Source organism: Homarus americanus, unplaced genomic scaffold, assembly GCF_018991925.1.
Source record: "Homarus americanus isolate GMGI-L3 unplaced genomic scaffold, GMGI_Hamer_2.0 scaffold16430, whole genome shotgun sequence".
Classification (NCBI taxonomy): domain Eukaryota; kingdom Metazoa; phylum Arthropoda; class Malacostraca; order Decapoda; family Nephropidae; genus Homarus; species Homarus americanus.
In genome coordinates, this window is record NW_024729259.1 from 2,992,309 (window position 1) to 3,012,073 (window position 19,765).

At 38.6% G+C, this 19,765-nt stretch overlaps 1 protein-coding gene across 4 annotated transcripts in view; it reads left to right on the plus strand.

Annotated features, from left to right (window-relative positions):
* The window catches only part of LOC121866404 (beta-1,3-glucan-binding protein-like), a 36,157-nt gene extending 16,803 nt beyond the window's left edge, over nucleotides 1-19,354 (plus strand). Inside the window, exons 3-13 of one of the 4 annotated variants that reach the window (XM_042366057.1) lie at nucleotides 397-509; nucleotides 1,020-1,094; nucleotides 1,325-1,515; nucleotides 2,551-2,606; nucleotides 3,445-3,522; nucleotides 7,514-7,616; nucleotides 8,069-8,140; nucleotides 8,303-8,432; nucleotides 15,224-15,349; nucleotides 16,541-16,665; nucleotides 17,373-19,354. In XM_042366057.1, the coding sequence (XP_042221991.1) occupies nucleotides 397-509; nucleotides 1,020-1,094; nucleotides 1,325-1,515; nucleotides 2,551-2,606; nucleotides 3,445-3,522; nucleotides 7,514-7,616; nucleotides 8,069-8,140; nucleotides 8,303-8,432; nucleotides 15,224-15,349; nucleotides 16,541-16,651 (1,055 nt within the window). In that variant the 3' untranslated portion in view covers nucleotides 16,652-16,665; nucleotides 17,373-19,354. Of the gene's footprint in view, nucleotides 1-396; nucleotides 510-1,019; nucleotides 1,095-1,324; nucleotides 1,516-2,550; nucleotides 2,607-3,444; nucleotides 3,523-7,513; nucleotides 7,617-8,068; nucleotides 8,141-8,302; nucleotides 8,433-15,206; nucleotides 15,350-16,540; nucleotides 16,994-17,372 lie in introns of those variants that run through there. The other 3 variants (XR_006088970.1, XM_042366056.1, XM_042366058.1) reach the window with 3 other exon arrangements.
* Nucleotides 19,355-19,765: the final 411 nt, after the last annotated feature.

A 19,765-nucleotide genomic window follows, 5' to 3' on the forward strand; every position in this document is an offset into this window, starting at 1 on the left:
GTAGTGTACTGTATAGTGAGCTAGGTGACTGTAGTGTACTGTATAGTGAGTTAGGTGACAGTAGTGTGTAATGAGTTAGGTGACGATAGTGTACTGTATAGTGAGTTAGGTGACGGTAGTGTACTTTATAGTGAGTTAGGTGACGATAGTGTACACTGTACTGTATATTGAATTAGGTGACGGTCACGGTAGTGTAGTGTATAGTGAGTTAGCTAACGGTAGTGTACAGTGAGTTAGGTGGCGGTAGTGTACTATATAGTGAGTTAGGTGACGGTAGTGTACTGTATAGTGAGTTAGGTGACGGGTAGTGTGTGTAGTGAGTTAGGTGACGGTAGTGTAGTGTATAGCGAGTTAGGTGACGGCGTTACCTGAAGCCTCTCTCCCCGGCACCTACAGATGTGGTGGACCCTAAGGACTGCACTGCCTTCCCCTGTATGATATTCAGTGATGACTTCGACTATTTGGACCACGACGCCTGGGAGCATGAGATTACCATGTCCGGTGGCGGGGTGAGTTACCGTGAGTGACTGAGGAGTGAGTTTCCGTAAGTGACGGGGAATTACCGTGAGTGACTGATGAGTAAAGAGTGAGTTACCGTGAGTAACTGATGAGTAATGTCATGAGGTACCGCGAATGACTGATGAGTGATGGGGTGAGTTACCGTGAGTGACTGATGAGTGATGGAGTGAGTTTCCGTGATGTGTTTGATGATGTGGTGTGCGAGTGACTGATGAGTGGTTGGGTGAGTTACCGTGAGTGACTGATGAGTAATGGCGTGAGTTACCGTGAGTGACTGATGAGTGGTGGAGTGAGTTACCGTGAGTGACTGATGAGTGGTGGGATAAGTTTCCGTGAGTGATTGATGAGTGATGGGTTGAGTAACATTGAGTGACTGATGAACGATACACTAATGGTGGTAGGGTGAGTGACACTGATGATGGTGGTGAGGTAAATTACCATAATGCAATAAGTGACACTGATGAGTGACGAACTCACAAGGAACCCCACTCTCTCTACAGAATTGGGAGTTCGAGGTTTACGTGAATAACAGGAGCGTGAGTTACACCAGAAATTCAACATTGTTCATTAAGCCGGTGAGTGTCTGTCTCTCTTTCTTCCTTTTTTCTTTAATTTATATTTGTTTTCCTTCCAAACTCCCCCTGGCCTCTCAACATTCCCCCTGACCTCATAACATTCTTCTTCTTGACCTCTCAACATTCCCCCTGACCTCATAACATTCTTCTCCTGACCTCTCAACATTCCCCCGGACCTCACAGCATTCCTCTTGATCTCCAAGCATTCTCCCTGGCGTCTCTCTCTGCAGGGTCTCACATCCGAGTGGAAATCTGAAGAGTTCCTAACTAGTGGTGATCTCAATCTGTGGGGAATGAACGGACGGGGAGACGTGTGCACCGGCAACTCCTACTACGGGTGTAACCGGGTCGGCACCGCCACTAACATCGTCAACCCCGTCACAAGCGCCAGGCTGAGGACCTTGTCTGACTTTGCCTTCAGGTATAATAGGGAGGGAAGGAAAGGGGAAGAGGGAAATTAGGGAGGGAAAGGACATGGGAAGGGAGGGGGAATAGGGAGATAAGAGAATAGGGAGGTAAAGCAGGGGCAGATCCAGGGGGAGGCTCCTGGGGGTCCGAAGCCCCCTTTTTATCAGAAAATTCGAATATTTTTTCTTTAATATAGTATTGTACTCAAGACATTTTTATGTAGTAAAAAATAATAACTATTGACCTCAGAATATCTCCTCGTATCAAATGGACATGACTTCAAAACGGCCTCAAAAGCCCATGATATTGGTCAGATTTCAAAGGATTTTCGTGGGGGGTGGGACTTACAGCGCCCCCCATAAACTCTCCCCCAGCTGGGTGGGCTCGCTGCGCTCGCCATATTTCTTCACCTTAACTTCTTGGACCCCCGTTTTGATATTCCTGGATCCGCCCCTGTAAAGGAAAGGGGGGGAGGGGAAGAGAATAGGGGGAGAATAAGGAAGGAGGGTAAAAGGAAGGGTGAGATACTAGAAAGAATAGATGGAGATAATATGGAGAAAAGAAGGGAGAGAAGGGCAGAGGAAGGGGAAGAATATAGAGGGATGAGGAGGGATGGTAGTACAGTACAGTAATTACTTCCTGTGATGAGGTGTTCAGGGGCTGTTTGCATCTTTACCTGTATTTTGTTCGTTTTAAATGACCTTATCGTGAAGAATATGTAAATTTTTTTGAGATGTAGTTTTTTTATATGTTCAACCAAATCATAAGAGTTTGGTTGTGAACAGGAAAGAAGTATTTACAAGACTCTCAGGATCACGTAAAAATTAGACCCCCCAGTTTATTTCACCTTATCAACCATTCTAATTCTAACCTAAGCTAATCTAATGCTAATCCAACCAAATCTACCATAACCTCATCTAATCCATCACAATCTAAACCTAGCACTAACCTAATCCCAAGATAGCATTCGGGTGTTTTAATCATCGAGTGAAATAAACAGGAGGGGCTTATCTTCATGTGATCCCTGATTAAGTACTTCCTTTTCCAGGTACGGCCGCATCGAGATTCGAGCCAAGATGCCTAGCGGGGCCTGGTTGTGGCCAGGTGAGTTACAGGGGCGAGGGGAGTGGTCAGGTCATTTACAGAGATCCCATATATAGAAGAACACAAGTACCTAATAACAATAAAACAGTAGTAGTGAATATAAACATTAAAATTATGATAATAACAATAACAATTGATATAGAGTACTAATAAATATAAACTGAATTATTGCAAAACTACACAGTATTACTGAAGGAGAGGACTAATTTTTTTATTCTGGTAAGAATGGCCCAAGATTGTTTAAGTGGAGGACTGTGGTCACCAACCCTCACATATGAGAACGGTACTCTGATTTTTGCAAAGAAAATTATATTTTAAAATCTATCTACTGTATTGGTATTTTCTGTCTAATTGTCTAATATCATTCCAGTTGATTGGTTGTACGTACAATTTTATCTAATTTTATTTCTTAATTTATCATTTCACCACTTATCAGCTTACTAGCCATTCTTTGTTACTTAGTGAACTTTATTGTCCCTCCTGAATTTAAAGCTCAGTATTATATTTATATACCCTGTATTTGAAAAACTGGTTTGGAATGTGATGGACAAGTGGATACAGCACTCATTTCATGTTCCATGGGTTGGGGGGTCGATCCTGGACGATCCCAGTTCATCCAGCTGTAAAAGGGTACCTATTACCTTAGTTTACAATTTGGGAAAGTGGATGTGGCTGAGTGCAGTACCAGCCATGCTGCCTCCTTGTGTACTGAAGGCTTAGGACAGTGTACCTGTATACAGTGTGCTGTATCCACTGTCCCCAATGGGCAGTCATACTTTCACTTTCATTACTTTTTTATACATTTTTCTTTGAATTCTTATTTATTATTTGCTTACAGCTATGTGGTTGTTGCCTAGAAACTGGCCCTATGGTCTATGGCCAGCCAGTGGTGAGATTGATATTGTCGAGTCTCGCGGTGAGTAAACTACGGCACTTCTTGTGACCCAACTAATAGGGTAATTCATTGTAGCATCTCTTATAGGATCACATGTACAGTACTATAGATGAACAACCCTGGCTTATTTCAACTGATAATTGATCCTTTAGAAGGCAGGAGTTTCTCTCAGCTGAATAAAATCGTTTGGCATTAATCAGAATAAAATAAAGTTCCTAAGTGTGGGGCTGCCCTCGAAAGGGTTAAACACCCAAATGTTAACCTAACCTAAAGTAATCAAGTCTAGCTTAACCAAATATAATAAAGCCTTGCCTAACCTAACTTGACCAAACCTTAGTTTATTTCACCTAAAGTAATTAACACTAAATTAATGTAACATAATCTAGCTTAGCCTAACCTACCTGACCTAATCCCAGCTTATATCACCTGATGATTAAACACCCTAATTTAACCTATTCTAGCATAACCTAACATATTCCAACCTAATTTAACCTAACATCATAACTTAATGTAGGTACAGTATAACCTTACCTAATATAACCTCCCCAAGTAATATTAAGGTGTTTAATCCTCAGGTGAAATAAACTTTGGGGATAAATTTTTAGGATCCATAAGAACATAAGAACATAAGAATGGAGGAAACTGCAGCGGGAAATTGACCCATACTGGGCAGTCCCGTTTATACCCAACCCTTATTGCTCATATATGCATCCAACCTATGTTTGAAGCTATCCAGCGTATTCAAGTTAATGATGTTATTTGGTAACTTGTTCCATTCATCCACTCCGTTTCCAAACCAGTGTTTACCTATTTCACTCCGGAAACTAAATTTGTCTAATTTAAAACCATTGTTACGAGTTCGCTCCTGGTTGGATAGTTTGAGTACCTTTGTAATGTCCCCTTTGTTTAACCCTGACTTCCATTTACACACCTCTATCATGTCGCCCCTCACTCTACGTCTCTCGAGGGAGTGCAAATTAAGATGCTTTAACCTGTCTCTGTATTCAAGGTTCCTAATGCTCGGGATTAGTCTTGTCATTCTCCTCTGGATTCTTTCCAATGATTCTATATCCATTCTGTAAAACGGTGACCAGAACTGAACTGCGTAATCCAGGTGAGGTTTCACAAGCGCTAGATATAATCTTAAGATGACCTCGCTAGTCTTGTAAATAACACTCCTTTGTATGAACCCAAGTACTTTTATTAGCCTTGTTACGAGCAAAAACACATTGTTTACTCGGCTTAAGATTCCTACTTATCATTACTCCTAAATCTCTCTCGCAGTCGGATTCCACAATGGCATCGTAATTCATCTGGTAACTGGTTTCCCTGTTCACATCTCCTATACTGAGTACTTTACATTTGTCCACATTGAATTTCATTTGCCATTTTTCCGACCATTCGAAAAATTTGTTTAGATCTTCCTGTAGTTTTGCTGTAGTGTTGCTGTCTATGCCGATATCTATGTCGTTTATGTATATAATAAATAATAATGGTTCTAGTACTGAGCCTTGAGGAACTCCACTAGTGACGTTGCTCCAATGCGATTTAGTGCCGTTTATGCTCACTCTCTGTTTCCTGTCCCTTAACCACGCCCTAATCCATTTATGGATATTACCTTTGATGCCATGCGCTTCTACCTTTCTAATTAGTCTTTCGTAGGGGACTCTGTCGAAGGCTTTCCTAAAGTCGAGATATACCACATCATAATTGTGCCCCTCGTCCACCGATTCGAAAACTGATGAAAAGAATGTTAATAGATTAGTTAGACATGAACGCCCGCTTGTGAAGCCATGTTGGGAATCATTGATCAACTTGTGCTTCTCCAGGTGGTTTCGAATAGAGTTTGAAATAATTGATTCTAGTAATTTACCTACTATTGATGTGAGACTGATTGGGCGGTAGTTAGAGGATAGTGATCTATCCCAACTTCTTGAAAATCGGTATTACATTCGCTATCCTCCAGGATTCTGGTACTACACCTGTTTTTAATGACATGTTAAACAATTTTGCTAAGGGCATACTTAGCTCATCCTTACATTCCTTTAATACTCTGGCAAATATCTCATTGGGACCAGGTGACTTATTATGCTTCAGCTTGTCTATTTGCTTATTAACATCGTTACTAGTCACTACTATCTCGCTTAATTTGTTTTCTTCACTATCTCTGAATAGAGTCGATGCCTCGGGTATCATGTTTAAATTTTCGGTGGTGAAAACTGTTGAAAAATATTTATTCAGATTATTGCTCATTTCTCCGTCGTTATCAGTTAGCTCGCCTGTATCTCAACGGATTGGTCCAATCTTATCTTGTGTTTTAGTTTGATACATTTGGTAGAATCTTTTGGAGTTTGTTTTCGCCTCCCCTGCTATCTTCAGTTCATAGTTCCTCCTGGCTTTTCTTATCTCGGTCTTGACCCTACCGGCCAATTCCTTGTAATACTCCTGGAGGTAAGTTTCGCCACGATTTATCCTTCTACCTATAGCCTTCCTTTGGCCAATAATGTTCTTTAAATAATTATTTATGTATTTAATTATTTATCCATTTAGGGTCATTGTTGTCTGATCTGAGTTTTTTGTATGGTATGTTCTGCCTTTGTGCATTAAGTAACTCATTATTTAAATTGTCGTGGAACTCAGCAATCTCAGATCTCGTTATCAGGTCCGTGTCATCTGTCAGGTTCACATTCAAGCGTGACACCCCCTCTCTCAGCTGCCTCTTTAAACTATCAAAGTTTGCCCTTCTGAAATCTGAGACTTTAATGGAATTCCCTTTACGTCTGACCTGAAAATCTAACTGGAATCTAATTTCTTTGTGATCGCTGTTTGCAAGTTCGTTCCCTACCTCGACATTGCTAATGAAGTTTTCTCTGTTCGACAGAACTAAATCGAGTATATTATTACCCCGGGTGGGTTCGGTTATATGTTGACTTAGGAAACAGTCCTGGATCGTTTTGAGGAAATCCTCTGATACCGAGTTACCCGTAAGGTCAGTCCAATCTATTTGGCCAAGGTTAAAATCGCCTACTATACAGACTTTGTTGTGTATGGAAGACCTGCGCATTTCATCCGAGATAAGTCGCTCATTAACACTATCAAGATTGGGAGGTCTTATGATTAATTTTTCCCAGCCGTCGATTAATTCTATCCAAATTGTTTCTGTATTCCGCTCAGTTTTTATTTCCTTATTTATTGCGCACTTCAGATTATCCCTGACACAGATGGCTACTCCGCATCCTTTCCTGGATGGCCTATCGGTATGGAACAATTTGTAATCCGCAATTTGGTATTCGACAGGTAACTCATGTAAGTCTAGGTTGATCCATGTTTCAGTGAATGCTATTATATCGATTTTTTCGGTACATACCAAGGCCCTAATATCATCCATTTTGTTTCTCATACTTCTACTATTCGCGTAGTAGACATTTAAGTTAGTCGTGTTCTGAGTCCTCCCTTTACCGCGTTTATGTTTAAACTGCCTGTCTAATTTAGTTTTGTCATCATTCCTAACACTATTTCCCTGTAATCTTTCACTTTGCTTACCCGCTCCCTCTGCAGTCTCCCTCATCCCCGTGCCCATATGTTCCCCTAGCAGTTTAAAGACTTTCTTATCCCTGTACTGTCTTGTATACTGTTATTGATGTAGCATATTTATAAACTTGAATGTTGTGCCTTTTCTTCTAAAGGTTTTGTAATATTTAACTCAAAAGGTTTAAGTCGTATGATACAACTGTTTCAATTGTTTGGTTTTACCCCCCAGGCCACAGGACTGTTTGTCTGTCTGCCGTCTAAAATGTTTGTGCACTTGATTCTTCCGAAATTTATAAAAATTGCACAGCATATATTATGAATCCCAAAGTTCCTGATCCATGCCTTTCAAGGGTATTAGGCTGTTAGCCATGGGTGATCCCCCTTAATTTGTATACTGTACTTTCTTATCTGTCAACAGCCATGGGGTCAACTGTTTTTAGTCCAGACCCATTTTTTATGATCCTTTTTCTCCTCACTTTAGGTAACAGTGACTATGGCACCCTAGGAAACCAGTATGGAAGCACAACACTCCACTGGGGACCTTATTGGCAACTAAACATGTACCAAAAGACTCATACTAAATAGTAAGTGATCTGATCCACTCATTTTTAGCTGTATAAGGAACAAAACTGCATCAAATTAAAATTCTAATTACAATATGGAAGTCATACTTAAATGTAGTGAATGTCATTAAACTTATAAAACACCCATACATGCAAGATACATGCTTGTTATTTGTAGCTAATGAAAACTGTTGCAAGAAATTTGTTGAGGACCCTGGTTAAGACCTCCCCAGGGACAACAAGCGGTATCATCACTCATGCATGATGACTTTCTTTAATTTTTCACAAGTTGTCGGAAAATCAATGATTAACATATTTCTTTACGTTCACTCATCGAGATAGGTTCTAACTCCTTTGTTCATTTCATTAATTGAGAAACAGCAGTACATGTATAAGTACACTATGTTCATCATAATACACATATGCACACATAACCACCACACATATGCACTAACACCTACTCGTTTCTTCAGCCAAGCTCCCACTGGATCCTATGCTGACAATTTCCACACATGGAGAATGGATTGGACCAAGGACGACATGAAGTGAGTCTCACGAAGCTTAGTCTTTTACACTGTAAAAAACAACGACCCGTATCACAATCATTTGAAGTGTGTGTGTTTAAAAATCAAAATCTGGATTTTTATGAGTCATGATGCACACCAGGAGTCATGTAGGTTTGTGTAAAAGTGTTGTTATGATTGTAGGTTCTATGTGGATGATGAGCTCAAGTTGACAGTGGACCCCTTCACTAACTTCTGGGACTTTGGTGGTTTTGGAGACTCCTATGATAACCCCTGGGCTGCTGGTGGTAAGATGGCTCCTTTTGACCAGAAGGTGAGCATATTTACAGTATTTTTTACCTTGTCTGACCATGATCCTCCCCCTTTGTGTCAGACACAAGAGGGAGGAAGTGGGAGTTTTGTGCCCTCAAGCTGATCACTGCCATCGTTTACACATTCAAAACCTTTTCAAGTGCCTTTCATAACTGATATTTCCAATTGTCTCTAAAAGTACAGTAGTTACAAAACATATTTCAACAGTCAAATGTGTGATGCATTCCCCAATGCCCCCAGTCCCCAACTCTGTACTATACTCTTATATGACGACTGGCCATATTTTAGTATTAATATTGGTTTATGAACATAAAAATTTGCCTTTTATTGAAAGGTTTCTTGCCACGGGGAAAGTGATGTAATTTTTCTAACATACAACAAGTATAGGGAGCAATCAGACAAATGTCCTTGTCAAATCTAATCACAGATATCCCCTTGCAGGATTATTTGAACTAATTGAAGTTACCTTGTATATTATGCAAAAAATAGATGCAGAACTGTTCAGTATAATATCCCCATTAGCCGAAATAAATGGTGCAGAGCTCTTCCGGAAATGCAAGATTTCCGGGTATAGAGACAAATTTCTCATCCCCAGAAAAAATGCACATGCCCAGAATTTTTCCGGGTACTGAGGAAAGTTTTCTTAAGAGTCTAAACTATGCATCTCACACGGACAGACACAGAGCTGTATTTATACCACTGTACATGTACAATAATTATACTGTACACTATTGTAAACAAACAAAATATACTACTGAACAGGGGTCATCATTATCCGAATCATCAATATCCGTAGTTTTGCATTTATGAGACCAAATTGTTGCTGAAATACAGGGGTCCCCGACTTACGAACGTCCGCCGATATGAACGACGTTAAACTTGAAATTTTCAGTATTTTATTTATCTGATGACTTATTTTTTACTTTCATTTACCATATTTTGTCATTCTATTTCTTTTGTCTTAAATGAAACAATTTTAGATGTACAGTATATAAGGACTGAGGCTATGATATAGTGGGATTTTAAACATTGTTTTGTAAGTACGGCATTAACATAGCACGTGTTCCGACTTACGAACAAATCTGACTTACGAACTTACTCGGGAACGGAAACCGTTCGTAACCCGGGGACCTCCTGTATACGTAAAAAGCGACGGCTCTTACGAGGAATTGCATCTGTGGACATGGTATGTTGCCATGGTTACATGTAATGTAACTATAAAAGTAGAGGATTATTCATTACAATACTTTAATGTGGCTTAGAAATAAAAGAAAATCTAATATAAATCTATCAAATAAAAAAACTCGTAATTTCGAGTAGATATACGTTTTTCTTCTTTTTCTTTACTCTGTTATACGCTCACACAATCTTTCATACACATGATTTTGGGTATACAGTGCTGTACTGTATAAAAAAAAATTCCTTTTTTTTTTACTTTATTACTTACACACAATCGTTCATACAGAATGTGCTAAAAAAAATTCAATAATTAATTATCTTCAGGTCAAAAACATTAAGGGAATAAACATTTCTTCGTGAGAGTTAGCACACAGATCGTTTGATGGGGAGTGAGGAGCAGCATGGGGGTGGGGGTAGGGGGAGCAATCTCAACTGTTTGCTGTCTCCTGTGTGTAGTGAAATGATTTCCAAATGGCAATGCAGTATTTTTTTTATTTTTTATTCCTCACATTTACTGGTGCACTATACACGTGACACAGTTCAGCCGGGCAGTCACCCAGCTGACTCAGGACATGTGTGGCTGCTGTGCTGTGTGTATGCAGTGACGTTACATAAGGGAGTGTGGCTGGCCGCAGTTTTTTTTTTTTTTTTTTAGGGAATCACCCCACCCAGGCACAGGTCACTGACCCACACCGGGGCCTGGGGGGCGAAAATGTAACAACAATAAAAATAATAATAATAATAATAATAATAATAATAATAATAATAATAATAATAATAATAATAATAATAATAATAATAATAATAATAATAATAATAATAATAAAGAACCACAAAGAAATACAAAATGAAAAAAAAATCAAAAGTGAGGAAAAGTATATGTATGTTGTGTTGTCAATAGTAAGAGAAACAATTGAGACCCTGCAATTGTGTGTAAATGAGGCAGAAAGTCAGATCAGCAACCTGGGGCTTGGTCACAATTTTCGTGATGCCATGTGGCAGCAAGATCTACCATAGACAGCACATTATGCTTCCAATATCTTCCCAGGCGGTAGTACCTCCCTGTTTGGTAGCTGCCTAATACCTACTACAGTTCACTACCTCAATACATAGAGTAACATTCACTTTCCACACATACACACCCATGATCTTCAACCTTCTTATTTTATAGTTTAATATTGTATTTTATTTATTTCTAAGCCACATTACAGTAGAGAATTTTTTTTTTTTTTATTGGGCACCCCCCTACATCTTTATGTAATGTGAAGCGCAGAAGCGTTTACAGTGTCCAACAGGGAAGCATGCTAAGTTCATGCTTGCCTTTATGTCTCATGAGTTAAGGGCGTAGAAGCCTGAAGAGTCAAGGGCATAGAAGCCTGAAGAGTCAATGGTTTATGTCATCAAGTTATTGGAAGCTCCAACAACTTGTCCCTGAATTCGAATTCGCAACTTTCGATTTACATCAGGTACCTACTTTACTGCTAGGTGAACAGGGACTAATGGGGGCTAGGAAGTATGTCCAAACAACTTCCACTGGCCGGGGAATCGAACCCGTGACATCTCACTTGCGAAGGCAAGAGCGGTACCACTCTACCACCAGCTCCCCCACAGTAGAGTATTGTAATGATTTTTTTTTCTCAAATGAACATAGACAAGAGATGCTCACCCGAAACGAGACCCAAACGTAAGGGCGGTTCAGGGGGGTCAAATGCATATGAATGGAGTCGTGTACAATAGATACACATACCCTTTGACCCTACTAATGATAAAAGGTATAAAAAGTAACCTTTTAGGTTACATTTATTATCTTATGGTCCAAATCAAACCCTATTTACATTACTGCATTTCTTATGGCCAAATGGTGATACGATGATACAGGATGGCCTGCCTTTGTCCTGTACCATCTGCTGTAGCAGGAGTTACTAACTGTCACTCTCCTCTCACTCCATGAAGGAGGGATTGTACAGTCTCGTTCAAGATTCTTCGAGCACTGCTGGAGACAGTTGACAACTCGAGGCTGTTTGTTTACTATAGAACGTAGTAAAAATTATGAATGAATGTAAAAGTGATCGGTGATTGGTTACTTAGTTCTCCATTGCTTAATTAATGGTTGGGTTTAAACCTCATTAGCAATGTCGAGGTAGGGAACGAACTTGCAAACAGCGATCACAAAGAAATTCGATTCCAGTTAGATTTTCAGGGCAGACGTAAGGAAAATTCCACTAAAGTACCAGATTTCAGAAGGGCAAACTTTGACAGTTTAAAGAGGCAGCTAAGAGAGGGGGTGTCGCGCTTGGCCGTGAACCTGACAGATGACACCGACCTGATAACGAGATCTGAGATTACCAAGTTCCACGACAATTTAAATAGTGAGTTACTTAATGCACAAAGGCAGAACATACCATACAAAAAACTCAGATCATACAACAATGACCCTAAATGGATAAATAATTATTTAAAGAACATTATTGGCCAAAGGAAGGCTATAGGTAGAAGGATAAATCGTGGCGAAATTCACCTCCGGGACTATTATAGGGTATTGGCGAGTAGGGTTAAAACCGAGATAAGGAAAGCAAAGAGGAATAATGAGGTAAGGATAGCAAGGGAGGCGAAGACAAACCCCAAAGGATTCTATCAGATGTATCAAACTAAAACACGAGAAAAGATTGGACCAATACGGTCAGACTCCGGCGAGCTCACTGATAACGACGGAGAAATGAGCAATAATTTGAATGAATATTTTTCAACAGTTTTCACCGCCGAAAATTTAAACATGATACCCGAGGCGCCGACTCTATTCAGAGATAGTGAAGAAAACAAATTAAGTGAGATAGTAGTGACTAGTAACGATGTTAGTAAGCAAATAGGCAAACTAAAGCCTAATAAGTCACCTGGTCCCGATGAGACATTTGCCAGAGTATTAAAGGAATGTAAGGAAGAGCTTAGTATGCCCTTAGCAAAGTTGTTTAACATGTCCTTAAAAACAGGTGTAGTACCAGAATCCTGGAGGATAGCGAATGTAATACCGATTTTCAAGAAGGGGGATAGATCACAATCCTCTAACTACCACCCAATCAGTCTAACATCAATAGTAGGGAAATTACTGGAAGCAATCATTTCAAACTCTATTCGAAATCACCTGGAGAAGCACCGATTCATCAATGATTCCCAGCATGGCTTCACAAGCGGACGTTCTTGCCTAACTAACCTATTAACATTCTTTTCATCAGTTCTCGAATCGGTGGACGAGGGGCACAATTATGATGTGGTATATCTCGACTTTAGCAAAGCCTTCGACAGAGTCCCCCACGAAAGACTAATTAGAAAGGTAGAAGCTCATGGCATCAAAGGTGACATCCTTAAATAGATTAGGGCGTGGTTACAGTACAGGAAACAGCGAGTGAGCATTAACGGCACTAAGTCCCATTGGAGCAAAATCACAAGTGGAGTTCCCCAAGGCTCAGTACTTGGACCATTATTATTTATTATATACATAAACGACATAGATATCTGCATTGACAGCAACATAAGTAAATTTGCTGATGACACTAAAATAGGACATGTTATCAAATCTGACGAGGACTCGGCAAAACTACAGGAAGATGTAAACAAATTTTTCGAATGGTCTGAAAAATGGCAGATGAAATTCAACATCGACAAATGTAAAGTACTCAGTATAGGAGATGTAAATAGGGAAACCAGATACCAGATGAACAACGATGCCATAGAGAAATCCGACTGCGAGAGAGATTTAGGAGTAATGATAAGTAGGAACCTTAAGCCAAGTAAACAATGTTTTTTTGCTCGTAACAAGGCTAATAAAGTACTTGGGTTCATACAAAGGAGTGTTAGTTACAAGACTAGCGAGGTCATCCTAAAACTGTATCTTGCTCTTGTGAGACCACACCTGGATTACGCAGTTCAGTTCTGGTCACCGTATTATAAAATGGATAGAGAATCCTTGGAAAGAATTCAGAGGAGAATGACAAGACTAATCCCGGGCATTAGGAACCTTGAGTATAGAGACAGGTTAAAGCATCTTAATTTGCACTCCCTTGAGAGACGTAGAGCGAGGGACGACCTGATAGAGGTGTATAAGTGGAAGGCAGGGCTAAACAAAGGGGACATTACAAAGGTACTCAAATTATCCAACCAGGAGCGAACTCGTAACAATGGTTTTAAATTAGACAAATTTAGATTTAGGCGTGAAATAGGTAAACACTGGTTTGGAAACAGAGTAGTGGATGAATGTTACAAGTTACCAAATATCATCATTAACTCGAATACGCTCAATTGCTTCAAACATAGGTTGGATGCTCATATGAGCAATAGGGGTTGGGTGTAAACGGGACTGCCCAGTATGGGCCAATAGGCCCGCTGCAGTTTCCTCCATTCTTATGTTATGTTCTTATTTTTCGTATTATATTATACTACGTACTATAGTAAACAAACGGCCTTGAGTTGCCAGCTGTCTCTAGCAGTGTTCGAAGAATCTTGAACGAGACTGTATATGCACTGTATACTATACACACACTAGCCTAAAATAGGCATACAGTACATTGTCCAATCTGCTATGTACACTACAGTACTTTCACATTTACTGACTGTACAGTATAGAATATGCAACTGTAATCACTTTCTACATCTTAACTGTATTCTTGGCAGATTGTCCTAGTACAGTAATGTACAGTACTGCACAACACAATTTGTATGCAAAAATAGCAGCAAGCGAGGGAACAACCTTGTACAATTGCAGAAGAATATGCCCTAACCGTGCAAGCATACGGCTTAAGTTACCAAAGCAACTAGTCCATCCAGCAAGTGGGGACGCATCAGAGCATGATACACTCTTTCGTAAATCCAGAAAAATTTGTTCGCATGCCCGGAACGGAGAGAGTACTGTATTCCCGGAAGGCTCAAAATTCATTCCAGCTATTGGAGAGTTTCAGGGACCGGAGATTCCATCTGACGGGGAGATTACTGAATACTGTATACTCTCAAGGAGGGGAGTTCCACTCAATGCTAGTCTGGGATTAAAGGAGTTCTGGTAATCAGAGGTTCTGTAGAATGAAATTTCAACAGAAGTTCTGAGCCTTCCTAGATCCCTTCATAGGCTGATTGAGGGTGCACATTGTTGGCCCTATTGAGTATACCCTATCAAAACACTGACTGTGAACATGACAAAAGTGTAGTAAAAGTGACGAGATATCTTTACAAATATGAAGTACACTCAAAACTTTCTGGCATGATCAATAATGTCGATTGTTTTGATGGCATTTTTCTGCAACAAACCAAGGTGAAATGCCCCAAAGCCACATCCAACCCTCAGATGAAAGCAATACAGCATACCATCTGAGGGAAACCAGTAATGAAGTTGTCCACCTAATGCTGTTGATGTCATGGCAAATGAAAATATGGTGCATAAGTCTATAAAATACTAGAGATTCATCGAGTACTGTACACTAAAGGCATACCAGTATATACTGTATCTATTTCATTCACATCAAAACTACATGCTAGTTGGCTGATTTTCATAATTATCACCTTTACATAAACTCTCAATTAGCAATACCTCTAATACAGGATTGTTTTAAAGTTCTTCTCATCCATCAGTTCTACATTGTCTTGAACTTGGCTGTGGGCGGCACCAATGGTTTCTTCCCAGATGATGTGCCGAGCAACCCACCCAAGCCCTGGAGCAACGTCTCCCCTCAAGCCTTGCTTGACTTCTGGAATGGAGTTAGTAAAAACATATCACCTGTATATTAGGCATTAGCCCCTCCACCCCCAGATTATTTCACCTGATGATTAAACACCCTAATGCTACCTGGAGGGTTAGGTTAGATTGGTTAATCTTAAGATAAGCTGGGGGGCTAGTTTCCAGGGGATTCTTAAAGATACTCACACTTTATTTAGAAATATTAGTAAAATTAAAAGGTTTGGGTACTGTATAAGATGTGATGGTATTAATTCTTGTATGGGTGAGTATCTCAAAGGTGGTGACCTAAACTGCATACGAACAGAAATGCATCTGAAAATTACTTAATGTAGTTGGGTAAAGGTATTGGACTACATAATCATCTCATCGTCATTACTCAGAGAATTGAAGTGTGTGTGAATAACCCCCAGAGTTTTAATCAGCTTCTTCTGTTGAAGGGGGTCATGTTTACAACCAGATTTAAAAAATTGGAGTCACGAAGGACACTGTACTAGTGCTCGACAGGGAGGCGTGGTAGTAATATTAATTTATATTGGAATTAGTTCATTTTACCGTCATGACTCAAATTTTTTAAAACACTGATTGTAAATATGACGACCCTCGTCAACGGAAGAGGGTGATTAAACCTCCAGGCATAAAACTTTTTCTATTACAATACACACAAACTATGGACTGAACTTAATCTAACTTGTGTGTGAATCTGTATACAGAGAATGGTCTGCAGTTTTGATTTTAGTAGTTTATGTAAATTGGTGGTCAGGCAGATATCTAAAGTTTCTTTGGAAGGGGGGGGGGGATACTATGAGTGTACTGACATTTGTTTACAAATAGTATAAAGTGGAATTGTTTTTCAACTACATATTTATGACCAATCTATTATTCTTAGAAATCATAGGTAAAGTGTCACAAGTGGATTTAAATTACTTGATTACAAGTAGATTATAATTTCCTGCTTTGATAATTATCAAAGCAGGAAATCAAGTTGCGTAGTAGGTAAATGAAGGGTGTTTGAAGTATAGTATGAAATTTACCTTAGGTTACAGAACCCAAGTACAGTATCATTCTTGTAGGATCTCCCTTGACCATCTCTTTACTTCATGATGTCACTAACTCTCACTGACTCACTGATAGTCTTTCACTCTCCCATCACCCATTATTAGTACAGCAACTTGCATTTCATCTCCCTATCTCACCCCTGGTTGTCCTTACAGCATTCCTCCTGGTTGCCCACCTGGGAACAAGGTGAAGGACGCATCAGTGAGAAGGCAGCTCTTCAAGTGGATTATGTAAAGGTGTGGAAGATGGAAAACATCGACCAATAACTTGTCTTCCCAAGGTACTAATTTTGCATTTCTGCTTACATCTTACAGACTTTCATGTGTTGCCCTGTGTATAATGGTAAAACAAAGGGATACTTATCTGTGTTGCATTGTGTTATATAAAAAATATTCACTTGTGCATTGTCTAAAGTTCTAGTGTACAACAAATATTCACTTGTGTGCAGCCCTGTGAATAATGATTTTAATGTGTACACTGTACATGAATTATGCTTTAAAAGGATTTTGTTCATTGATTTATGATACACATGGGATATGTGTGCACTGCACAAAACTTTGCTTTCATAAACCCTAGTGCTGCAGTCTTTATTAAATTGTCTAACTAATTATGCAAATAAGTTTTATATTCACATTCAATATAATGTAGTGTATTCACAATCATTCATACCCGATGGTGAACCCGACCATCAGGAACTCAAAGCTCGTGTAGGGAGGTTATTTAAGAACGTGCTTCATTCCGATCAACCGGGCAAAGTTACCAATATTTCCAAATTGGCCAGTTGGCCCACTGGTGCCACAATCCAGGCATCAAGTACCCCAATATTATTTCCCTGAAATAAAAAAAAATAAAAAAATGTAACCAACACTAAAAAAAATTCACATCATATGACAAAATGAACATAAAAGTGTAAAGAGGATATCTATGAGATATAGCAATTATTATTCTCTGGTGTTTGAGGTTTGTTTGAAGGTTATATTTCACCAGGTGTTGGTCACACTGGAATGGTCGGTGGTTGGTGTGCAACAAGTCAGCTGTCACAACAGAGTGGAAAAGTGCGGGAAATATGATACCCATGAATGTAGCATACTGCTGTCTTTTAAACAGTACAGTTCTCTATTTAGCCACATTCAAGAGAAGGGAAAAATTTTACAAGACAAGGTATCTGACCCTAGAGCAGTGATTAAGAAGAGAAATGTTATGTTTTCATTGATGCACACTCATGATCAGCCAGGATTGTTTAACACTTGTAAATAACTGACAATCATTGAAAGTACAGTATATGTAAACAAGACTGTTGCAAGCAATCTCATTTCCCATCAGTTTTGAATATATTTTATCTCAATATATCAAAATTTGGAGGGTGAAAAAGTTTTTATAATAGGGACTGTCACAGGGCAGGTACCCCCTCCCGATGAGTTGGTCCAGTGATCCTGATAGGAAACCCATTCCACTGGGACTGCCTTTGGGTCTGTAGGCATCTCTGAATAATCACACATGACGGTACTCCCGATCGATCGAGTGGTGTAACGACTATGAATACGGCCCTTACAGTAATTTGAGAACAAAGTGAAACATGCATAAAAAAATATATATATACCTGTATATATATATATATATATATATATATATATATATATATATATATATATATATATATATATATATATATATATATATATATATATATATATATATATATATATATATATATATTCTGAGGTGTATGGGAGAGGGAAAGACTAGGGAAGAATGGGCTGAAAATTGCAAACAAAGAGAAAGGGGAACAACATGCAAGAAGCATCAGTATTTGTGAAGAACCAGAAAGGTGTTCTAATGACAACTGTAATTTTTACAAGGTTTAGTTGGCAATAAAAAGTGTGCAAATTTTCATTTATCATGAAAACCTGTCCATCACCCATAAGCACACATCTGAAATATACCAGTACAATATACATATACATAGAATTAACATATGTTATGAAGTCAATAAATGAAAGATGGCTTCTCCACAACACCTTTACTGAAACACAACTGTACATATAATACATAAATTATGATACATACCAGAGTAAGTAATGCTTACAATAACCACAACTTATGAGCACCTGGAATGTTCTATAATTCTTACTTAAGTTTGACACTCATAAACTATGAAATTTACTCTTTAATATCACCCACAACACTTCCACAATATCATTAGTAGTACGTATATCAGACTGCTCTATTTACAATGACTTAAATATATTGCATTGTTTAAGTTAAATAGACATACTGTACTGGGCAAAGACAACATGCAGGAAAAGGTTAAGAATTATACATCCTTTTAAGAATTACAGGACATATCTATAAACTATTACATCCACACATTTATTCAATCATTGTTTCTGGGTATATAACTACGTATACACTTTACTTGCTATCTATAGATATTGTGCGATGATTTCAGCGCCAAAGTTCAAGTATCTTTCATTTACCTTATGACTTAATTTTGAGGAAATAAATAGTATAATGCAGAAGATAGTCACATATGATTACTCATTACCTTCAGCGAAATATGTGGGTTCTTAAACTTATACAGTATGTTCTTGAATATCCACAATTAACACTTATGCTTACCATATTCCTTTTACCAATCTCTTCGGCAAACGGATTAGCTCCTTCATATTTTATAGATGATAAAGTAAAAGTAAATTTCATCACTCAAAGAAAAAATACTGCCAACATTTACTTCTGGACTTAATCTACCCATATAAGTGACCCCAGTTTACACCAGCACCCTACAAATTTTCATTATTACATTTTATGTAAATGCACTAAACATCTTATGAATGTTTTTAAATATTTTTCACAAGCATGTACTGTAGGTCACTAGATATACATAATATCTCGTGGACTTTAAAGGTATTTTAGATATAACTGTATATATATTCCATATCAACAATAAACAGTCATACTTAAAAAGGAAACTATTGTATATATACGTATATCTGACACCATCTATAGTGAAGCAGGGTGACACTTTTGACTAAGAAAATGTTTCAAGTACATTAACATCACAATAAATTTTCTATATTTCTGTATTCATAATACTCAAAATATTTACATACATTTGTTATGCTATTAGATGACTGATAAATATGCAATGTCTCCATATGTTAAGTTTTCAACCATTCACTGATCCAAATAAAAAATTTACACACTAATGGCTATTAGAAAAATGCCATACTTCATGTTATATAGGCGTATGAAGCCAATGTCCCTACAATTTCAGAATATATCACGTTCATGGTTTAACAATCTCTATCTGATGCAGCAACTTCTTAGATCAGTATCAAGCTTCATTTTAATCAGTGTTTGGTACCATAATGGCTGTCCCT